The following is a 10,611-nucleotide window of genomic DNA, read 5'->3' as shown; positions in this document are numbered from 1 at the left end:
CAAGGAGCGATCCAGTGTACGGTAACTGTAACCTCTGAGGAGAACAAAAACAGAACGAGGACAATAACACTCGTGCAGAGCGACAATGACAGATCTGGCTTGTTGAGCAATAACCTGTTCGAGGCATTAAACTGTCCATCTGTTCTAACTGCATGATTGACCCTGCTTCTGAATGTGATCACTTTGCTGATAATGCTTTATGCATTTACTTTAGCCTGTTGTGTCATGGTGCACTGTGTGCAGGCAGAGTAGGAACCAAAGACAAATTAAATGAAGCCTCATTGCTGTTACAGGAAATACAAAAACTCAGGCAAGGAGAAAACTGGACACACAGCCAGCTGAGATGATGCAACAAGGAACAGAGAAAACCGAGGACACAGCAGCTAACAAGACGATGACTAACAGGGGGGAAGACAACTGGAACTAATTACAGAGTAAAGAGACACAATGCACACAGGACGAGAGAAAAGAAACCAACACAGAGACCAGGACTAAGACACGTGACACTGACATGGAGACATGACGGACACAGACTGGACACAGAAAAGAACTGACATCATCAGGAACTAAGGACTAGTCCAGGGGTGGGCAACTCCAGGCCTCGAGGGCCGGTGTCCTGCAGGTCTTAGATGTGTCCTTGATCCAACACAGCTGATTTAAATGGTTAAATGACCTCCACAACATGTCATGAAGTTCTCCAGAGGCTGGTAATGAACTAATCATGTGATTCAGGTGTGTTGACCCAGGGTGAGATCTAAAACCTGCAGGACACCGGCCCTGGACTAGACTATCATACTCAACACTAAATACCAGAGTGAAAGTAAATCATCCAAAAGAATAAATAATAAATTTAAAAAAATCAAACTTCTGGTCAAAGACCCAGGACCGTGACATGTTAGGTGATGTTATCATTATTCACAGCTTTCAGTTTTGTACACAGTCCAACCGGTTTGTTGTTTGTCACCTGTTTATGGGCCTTTATTTATCAGGCTGCAAACTTCCTGTTTGGGTCCCTTAGTCCCGCTGTAAGCTTCAGTCCAGGTTGCTAGGCAAAAGTTTAATGAAGGAGTCCCTCATGGCTGTTTGCATGTTCCAAACTTTAGAAGGAACAGCACTCTAACTCACATCCTGTCACATGAGCAGTTTTAACTTTAACACGGTCTAAATAGGACACAAGGAAGACAAACAGTCCAGGATGATCTACAGCGACAAAACCAGCCTGCTACGTGCACACAGTCTGTTAGAGGTGACAGTGACACTAGGGATGGGTATCGTTTAGGTTTTGTCTGATACCGGTGCCAAACCGGTAATTTTGAAACGGTGCCGGTGCTTAAACGGTGCTCGAACCGATGCTTAAAGAATGGAGAACACACACTTTGTCCAAAACCCTCTCATGTTTAGCTTTTTTTGTCATGGTCCAGAGTCTGTGACTCCATGTTTATGTTTTAGTTTATTGTTATTCTGGGGTTTTGTACTGTCCTTTTTTCACGTTTCGTGTTCCTATGTTCTGTTGTTTGTGTGTGTCGTGTCATTACGTGTATGTGTTCCTGTCTTGTTCTGAAGGTCCTTTTCTTATGTGAGTGTGTTCAGCTTACGTTTCACCTGCCTCGTCAGTCATGATTTCACCCAGGTGTGCTTCCCTCCTGTCTCCCATCCCCTGATTACTGCTGTGTGTATTTAAGCCCTGTGTGTTCTCCTGCCTGTTGCCGGGTTGTCTCCCTCTGTCGTCTGTGTTCGTTCTGTGTCATCTACCTGCGTCTGCCTGCTTTGCCATTTCAGTTCTGTGTCGTGTTTTTTCTCCAGTTTAGGTTTTGCTTTGTTTCCGTCCACACCTTTGAATGAAATGGATGTTACTACACTGCCTTCCCAAGTGACTCCCAATCACATAATGGTATGAGACAGTGGACCTTTTTTACTTAGGGGTGTACTCACTTTTGTTGCTGCCACCTTTGCTTGGTTTAGGCAATAATGGCTGTGTTTGAGTTATTTTGAGGTGACAGCAAATTTACACTGTTATACAAGCTGTACACTGACTACTTTACATTGTAGCAAAGTGTCACATCTTCAATGTTGTCCCATGAAAAATGTGAGGGGTGTACTCACTTTTGTGAGATACTGTATCCATCCATCTCTCTCACACACAGAGTCAGATTTTAATGTTTATGCCTTTAATTTAAGAACAACTTTATTTCATATTTGGTAAATTCTTTTATTACAGAGACTAAACTCACAATGTTTAAGCTTGAAGTGAGCTCATAGCAGACTCCAGCTGACTGCAGTTGTATTAAAAGCAGTGATGGTTTCTCTGAGTGAAGGTGAGCTGCTGGCAGGAACACAGTTTGTAGGAATACACCCGGAGCGTCTGCAGGGAGAAAAGGAGAAGTTAGAAGCTGCTGTGGTGCGTTTGAAGAGTCTTTGCTTGTAATCGGGTTCATAGAGAGACTGAGGAAGTGACATTTCTCCATTTCTGAATAATCACACCAACACTTGTCACCTTCTCACCAAGCTTATCGCTGATGATCTTGTTGTCTATCCCAGTGTACGTCTTCAGTCGTGTCCCTGATGTCCTTCGGTCTTACCCACGGTGATAGGAGGTGAGCATGGAGTGAATTGATTCAGTGGATCGGTGTGCTTCATACACTTAATGAGTAATCTGTAATCAGTTTCAGCAGAGGATCAAATAATTAGTGTGGCTGATTGAGGGAAATAGAGTTCAGTTATTGTATTCTGAAGTATTGGTCAGTAGTTTGTACGCTCTGTCCTTTCAGATCATTTACTTTCATAAATATTCTAATTAAAATGGGGCATTTAGAAACACTCATGAGTGTAACTGACAGTGTGGACACACACCCACTGAAACTGTGAGCTGTTGCTAGAAACATTCATACGTGTTGCTCAAAGTGTTGCACCAAGATTTGATGTGAGATAATGCACGATATAAAAAAGAGCTTAAGGTCATCACTTATGACCAGTCTGACCAGAGGCATTAGAACAACATCAGCACTCCTCAGTTTTGTGTGTAATTCATCACAGCGGGTTTCACTGCATTCAACATCTGATCTACCACAGCCAGGAAAAATGTTCTGCCTGAGGAGTTTCGGTCTTTTCCTCTCGTGCGTGCTCCTCTTCATCACACAGCCAGGTGAGTAACGTTTCTATTGGGCTTTAATGAATGATTGTGTTATGTAAACAACAAAGAACACATTGCTGATATCTTGGTGCAGTGTTTTTCCACTCATCTGTTCTTGACTTGATCATGTGCTGATTTATGTTTTTGGATATTTTCTTTTTGTTTCAGGTCACGGTTCTGAGATCATTCAAGGGAAAGAAGTCGAGCCGCACTCGCTGCCTTTCATGGCTTATTTAAGAGGTAAACTGTCTTCGTGTGGAGGGACATTGATCCATCCACAGTGGGTGCTGACGGCTGCCCACTGCACTCGGTAGGAACATGAACTTTTAATTTTTTCTTATTTTTTTCTAAAAAATAAAATTACATTATTTATTTTTTACAGACCGTGTGAAACATTGTCTCCTTTGTTAATTGTGATAAATTGTAATGTCCATGCACTCACTCTACTAATACATACTGGTTTAGAGTGAGTGCATTATCATTTTACTGCGAAGGTCAGTACAAACATTTGGGCCCGTTGCTATATCTACATGTCTTTCCTCATCTTATATTCTTGTTTTCTTACATTATAGACAGAAACCAAACAGGTGAATGTGTTTGTGGAAACCACTCAAAGTTTGTCTCCATGAAATGTCTGAAAGACAACAGCTTGAATGAAAACGGAGGCTTATCACATCATAAATGTATTTTAAAAAATAAATGTTTCTCTAATTCAGCTTTCATTACATTCACACATGAAGAAAATCTGCCTTTTAAATAGTAAAGCTGAACGTTTTAAGGTGTTCCAGCTGCTCCAGAGCTGGAACAAGAAAGTAGGAAGTAAAATCGATCCAGAGTCTTCAAAGGTCAAAACACACACGTTTCTATAATTTTACATGTCAAGCTGTTTAAGCCAAGAACTGTACAGATATTTACAACTCTTAAAACATTTTATATTATTGAATTCTTATTTTTTTCTTATTCTTGATTTATAATATTTTATATTGTTGAAGTTTGTATTTCAGCTGGAGGAAATACGATGCTACGATGTTGTTAAGTCTCTAATGATCATCAGAGACTTAGTAACAGCCATTACGCAGCCAGATGTATTAATATATACACTAATAGCATTAATATGATTATTCTTATAGAAACTCCTGATCTGTTAACCCTCTAAATGTGTAACTTTTCTTTGACAGTATGTATAAGGTGGTCCTGGGAGCGCACTCCATCAGGAAAACGGAAAAAGATTCAAAGCAGATCCGAGAGGTTGAGAAACTTTTTCCACATCCCAACTATACCCATGTAACCAAGGGCAACGACCTCATGTTGGTGAAGGTAAGGTGGTAAACTAATGCCCAAAAACAAGTCAAGTAAAAATGCAACAGGATTAATGCATTTGTTTTTACCTTACATGACGTATGTCTGTGTATGTCTACGTTTCAATAATACTGCACATATTTCCCATTTTCAAAGTAAAACATGCAAATAGATGACGGTTCAAGACTTTAGCACAGTGCTGCATAAATATAAGCTTTAAGACCAACTCTGTAAAGTTACTACATCAGTGTCACTCGGTGTTTCTTTTTTTAGCTTCAGGAACCAGTGACTCTCACCAGGGCAGTGAAGTGGCTCAAGTTTGGCAACACTGTGAGAGACCCGGCAGCTGGCAGCAGGTGTCTGGTGGCTGGATGGGGAGTAACCGAAACAAAACGAACATCAGACGTCCTCAAGTCTGTCAATGTGACTGTGGTCGGCAGGCAGAAGTGCAACTCTCGTGATTATTACAACCACAGACCTAAGATCACCAAACACATGATATGTGCTGGTTCAGATGGTACAAACGTCGCTGATACCTGTCAGGTACGTATGAAGAATACATGTATTTTTCCTTGTTTGAAGTAAATGTTCATTCAGCTCAACACCTGAAACACTGTCATGTGTTTGTTCTTGCTGCAGGGGGATTCAGGAGGCCCGCTGTTGTGCGATGGAGCGCTGGTTGGAGTCACTTCTTTTGGACGGGGTTGTGGACACATTAAAAAACCTGGAGTCTACTCGTTTGTCTCAAGGAAACAACTAAAGTGGATCAAGAAGACAATGAAATCATTCTGAATGTCATGAAAGCACAGGCGTCAGGCTGCACAAGCAAGATGAGAACCTTTGATGGTTTATGGTAAATCTGTCAGTGCTGTGTCTGTAGACCATTCTGCATTTGATCATTTTAGTGTTTCTCTTACATTTCATTATATTTTAGCTTCTGCTTTGCAATAATTGTTACACACTCTGCGCATATACAGTATGATAGCAGCCCTCTGTTGGTTAGTCCATTACTGCCATTGAAGGAACTTAAAGCAGGCACAATGTGGCACAAACATTAACTGGACCCCAAACCATCGGGGGGGGGGGGGGGGGGGGGGGGGGGTAAATCAGCTTCCTGAAACAAGCTGCAAATTCCTGCTGCAGGACTTATTTTCATTTTGCTCTCTTCAGAGAGATTCACCACCTCCTGTATTATATTCTTTCTTTTTTTTGCACGCTTTCTCATTTGTTCATTTCTCGTTCCAATTATTTGTGCTTAAAAACCAACAATGATATTTCTCTAACTTTCTAATAAAGCTGAACGCATGAATAAAAAGACACATTTCCGTCCTCTTTCTTTCATTGTTTCAGAGGATCTCTGACATCCAGCACATCCATAAAGTCATGATTTCAGCATCTCCACCAACTCTGTGTCTTTGTTTATCTCATTATTATTCCAGCAGCCTTCTTTATTTAAAGTTTAGAACAGCATAGTTAATATTATTTATGATAAATGTGACCTCAGGTGTTAAAACAATATCAGCACATCTCATTTCCCATTGGTCTGTTTTTACTGTCTGACTGAGGGTGAGATCACATCCTGTGAGCTCAACATAGAAACTGTGAGTCGTTGAGTTTCAGAGCATTTCACACCTGATAAAGAAAAGAGAAGAAGAAATGATCTGCGTGAGAACAAGAAGGAAGTGTTTGCATGTGTGGTGTAATAAAGAGCTGCTAATCACCCTATAAACTGAAGTCTGACAGGTTTGCAGAGGAGCAGGACGCTGAGGATTAATATTAATGATATATTTCTGTTCTGTTCCTTCAGAACCAAAGTAACAAATTGCTTCACTGGACTGACCAAAAAATTAAAAACATGTGAAAATATATTAAATGAATAATAATAATAAAAACAGAAGGGAATAAAAAAAAAAACACAAAGCAAAAAATATCAAGACATAAAACATTCTACAAAAGCCAGACTGCTTAAGTAGTCCTGCACTGCCGGGACTGCGATCCCAAACTCCTGAGAAGGAAACAGTGGTAGCTGATACCGGAGACACATCTCAAAAGGAGACAAACCAGTAGCTGTCGACATGAATGAGTCATAAGCAGGGCTGGACAGGGACAAAAAATCAGCCCAGGCATTTTATGATATGCAATTTTTATTCGTTATCAAGAATAGCATAAAACATAACAACCAAACAGAAAAGAAAGAGAAAAAAAATTTACACATCCACACACACACACACACAAAACATGTTTTCACTCAATTATTTAAAGTTATTCCTCACGAAAGAACTGCTGCTATTTTAGGAGGAAATGAGGGTCTCTTTCTCAATGTTTGGTCCCCTTAGCTTTCTTATTTGCCAAATGTTTTGTCCCAAGTGTTGAGGGGGGGTGGTTGCGATTAAGATGTTCTCAGTTAAATAGGAAGTAAGTGTAAAGGACAATTCATTCTTAGAGTTTATCTTTTTGTCTTTCTATATCTGTGGGTAATTGAGTGAAAATGTGTTTTGTGTGTGTGTGTGTGTGTGTGTGTGTGTGTGTGTGTGTGTGTGTGTGTGTGTGTGTGTGTGTGTGTGTGTGTGTGTGTGTGGATGTGGATGTGTAATTTTTTTTCTCTCTTTCTTTTCTTTCTTTTCTTTTCTGTTTGGTTGTCATGTTTTGTGCTACTCTTGATAACGAATAAAAATTGTATATCTAAAAAATACCAAAAAAAAAAAACTCCATATCTCGTTCTGGGTGTGGAAACTGTAGGGATAGATCCAAAAAGGTTAATAAAAGTTAATTTTCTTAGTAAAGCTAAACCAATGAGGCCTGTAGTAAGGGACAATGGGACATAAAAATTAACCAAAACTCAGATAGGAAGGTAGTTGCAGTTGACTACACTCGCCTGAAACCACAAGATTTAATTGAACATAATCTCTGGCTGGATTGGGTGGCTCAAAATGCTAGGGAACAGCATGTAGATGATTGTGTTGCCTGTGCTACAGCTAGACCTCGTTTGTTTACTGAGCCTGCGCCTCTGTATCCAGAGGATGAGTGGGGTTATAATTGCATGTTGAGATTAACTAGAGAAGCTGTGTCCACAGGAGAGTGCATCACACTGTCAAGTTTATATCCACCAATTGACAAGCGCACACAGGTAGGATCATTTATACCCAAACAAAATAATTACACATGTTTTAAATTCTCAACGGACAGCGTGAAATACTCTCATGGGAAGGACCACAAATAATGTAAGTGACCCAAACACCATAATAGGTACATGGGCTAGAGGTGGGTTGTATTATTACTGTGGACATCACACCCTTTTGGTGCGTGTTCCTTTGGGGAGTGTGGGGACATGTGCTATGGTGTGGTTAGGAGCACCATTGATGCTAATAGGGAGTAGGGTAAAAGCCATTCCACAACATGACACACGTACATTGATGTGTATGTGCCATGTTTGGTGACATGTGTTGTACTTTCATTCCCAGCAACACTGCTCCAGATGGCTCTGTAACCAGGGCTCTGGAGGGTTTGAAAACGTTGTCCAAAACTATGCATGAACATTCGGGAGTCAATAATGCGCCGGAGAACTGGGTGACATCTGTGTTTGGCCAATGGAAGGGTGTGTTTATGTCTGCCATGTTTTCTCTTGTTACTTTCATGGGAATATAGGTTACAGGTTGTTGTCTCATTCCTTGTGCCAGACGAGTGCTGGAGAAACTGATAGAGAAGTCCATGAATCCTGGGTGCCACTTCCTGGCTGACCCGTTCTGCACTCCGAGGAGCCTCAGGTTGAGCTTCTTCCAGAGCTCCTTCTGGGCTGAAATGCGAAAGAGGAAGCAAAGTCACACTCTGTGTAGTTATGCTGCCTTGTGATGTCCCAGCTACTGGCTGAGACCGGGTCACCTCTGGTGTAGCTGCCATTGACTGAGGCTGAGTCACCCCTGTGGTGGCTCCCTCTGCCTGCCGGAAGAGAAAGAACAGACCATGCTGATGCAGTGGCCGTACTTGCGACTCTTCCTGACACTCTGTGGTCAGCAGGACCCACAGATGTGGGCCTGGCAACTTTATTTCAGCTGAAGTCAATGGACTCAATGATAAGGATAATCAATTCAAATGTAAAGAGGTCCAGTTAGAGAGAATATCCTTAAACAAAGAGTCAAGATTCAAAGTGTTTAATGTCATATGTACAAGAAGAAAAAGCATTTCTCTATGCAACGAAAGTCTTTCTTTGCTTCCACACACAAATGCCGGTTAGGTTTCAGAAGATCATAAAGTTCCACATACATTATAATTCAATACAAGATTTATATTGAAGTAGCCTAACAGTGGTATCAGTGTCTGCAAATGTCAAATAAAGAAAGTACAGTTTAGCAATAATTATTATTAATTTTCACAATGAAGGAGCAGAGAATAAATGAGAAACATCAAACATCTGAGTTCAGATCTGAACTGCAGCCCGCCTGTTGGTGACCAAGGCTCTATGATGTGTTGCCAAAAGTGTCAAACAACACCCAGCGGCACTGTGAGCTGCACATAAACCACAGGTGCTAAAACAAAATCAGCCATCAGTTCACGTCTCTATTTTTGCTGACTCATCGTTGGATCACATCCTGTGAGCTCAACAGAAAATGCTCGGAGCTTTTAAGAATCTGATAAAAGAGAGATAAGAAGAAATGTTCTGCTGAGAAAAGTATTTTTATCTCATGTGTTGTCACAGTCTGCGCTGGCAGACCGTGGGGTTGTGGGGACAGAGGACCCAAATGCTGGACTCTTGGAAGCAGACAGTGTGTTTGTTTACAGTGTCGTTGTGGTGGAATTAAGGCACGACGGGTCCAAGGATCATAGTTTTGAGCCATTTTATTGAGCACTTCTCACCACAACACACACCAACCCCTGAGTCCCCGTGTGTTAACTCGCCCTACATGCACGGCACCGCAGACCACGCCCCACCACAGTCGTAAATAATTGCACAACAAACAATCCTCCTGCACCCCGATTGCCGTTCCGTGTCTTCTTCCCAGTGCTCGTGCTCCATGTCTCCGCTCCCATGATACTCCTTGCACACTGCCCCCTGAAGATGCCTGTAAACTGGTGCTCAAACACACATATGCACCGAGGGACAGCAGCACCAAAAATACACAAGTCCAGAAACTATTCCTGAGCCCTGGGTCCCTCAGACCCAGCTCCCTGACATGTGTGGAGCAACACAGTTTAATAAAAAGAGCTGATCAATGTCAACTAAACATGAGCAAGTTATGTGACTTTACCAAATTAAAAACATTTCAAAAATACATTAAAAATATTTTTAAAAAAATACATAAAGCAAATAATAATAATAACAAATATGCAAACAAAAGACAAAAAAGCCCAGATTATATAAGTAGGTTTTCATTTATTTATTTTCCACATATGAGGAACTGACTGTGCTCACTCAATAATTACGCCTTATACAATAAAACAATGTGACCAACAAATAATGGAAGAAATTCCAACACAGTACAGAGAGTTGGGGAATGGCTGCAATCACAGCATTGTACGATGGTGACAGATGGACCCTTAGGCCCCCTCCTCCATTCAGAGATGGTCTTTCCCTGTTCACATAAATGGCCTCCTTGACTCCGTGCTCAAACCAGCGTTCCTCCCTGTCCTGGATGTGAACATCCTCATCATTGATTGATTGAATGATTGATTGAGTCCTGGCCTGACGAGGTAGCTCTGCTGTGTTGTGCCATCCTCTTTGCCAGAGGGTGTGTGGTCTCCCCGATGTATGAACCCTGGCAATCCTCCTAGTACTTCACAGCGTACACTATGTTACTCTCTTTGTGTCGGGGGACCCGATCCTTGGGTTGGACCAGTTTTTGCCACAGCATGTTTTTGGGCTTTAAAAGCCACAGAGACACTGTTTAGAAAAAATGTTTCACCTCCTTTGTTTAGTGTTTGGTTATGTGAGATTATTGCATGTTTGTATCTTGAAGAGGTTCGTTATCGTCTGGCTTACACTCACTTTAAGTTTGCCAAAATCTGGGGCCTTTCTCAATTATATTAATGGGGATTCGGAACTAAAGAAGCTTCTCAGATGAAAGGTGAAACATCTTCAAGCAACTTAAACAAGTCCAGATGCTTTTCTTTCCAATCTCCTTAGACTACGATGACCTGAGAACCTCCACAGACACAAACAATGGGGATTCAACATAAACTGACCCATT

The 10,611-nt window shown here is 41.4% G+C and overlaps 1 protein-coding gene across 2 annotated transcripts; it reads left to right on the top strand.

The window, feature by feature from the left end:
• The first annotated feature begins 1,714 nt into the window (after positions 1-1,714).
• On the top strand, positions 1,715-5,746 carry LOC113034373 (granzyme K-like). Of its 2 annotated transcripts, none has more exons than XM_026188881.1 (7): positions 1,715-1,891; positions 2,539-2,594; positions 3,070-3,142; positions 3,299-3,440; positions 4,309-4,447; positions 4,703-4,972; positions 5,069-5,746. In XM_026188881.1, exons 3-7 carry the CDS (start codon positions 3,079-3,081, stop codon positions 5,219-5,221), a joined length of 768 nt encoding a protein of 255 aa, XP_026044666.1. In that variant the 5' UTR covers positions 1,715-1,891; positions 2,539-2,594; positions 3,070-3,078; the 3' UTR covers positions 5,222-5,746. The 2 variants fall into 2 exon arrangements, with proteins under 2 accessions (XP_026044666.1, XP_026044667.1); XM_026188882.1 differs by having other exon boundaries at positions 3,034-3,142.
• The last annotated feature ends 4,865 nt before the right edge of the window (positions 5,747-10,611 follow it).

The sequence above is a fragment of the Astatotilapia calliptera genome, chromosome 12 (assembly GCF_900246225.1).
Source record: "Astatotilapia calliptera chromosome 12, fAstCal1.2, whole genome shotgun sequence".
Lineage (NCBI taxonomy): Eukaryota > Metazoa > Chordata > Actinopteri > Cichliformes > Cichlidae > Astatotilapia > Astatotilapia calliptera.
This window is presented reverse-complemented; position numbering and strand designations above follow the sequence as displayed.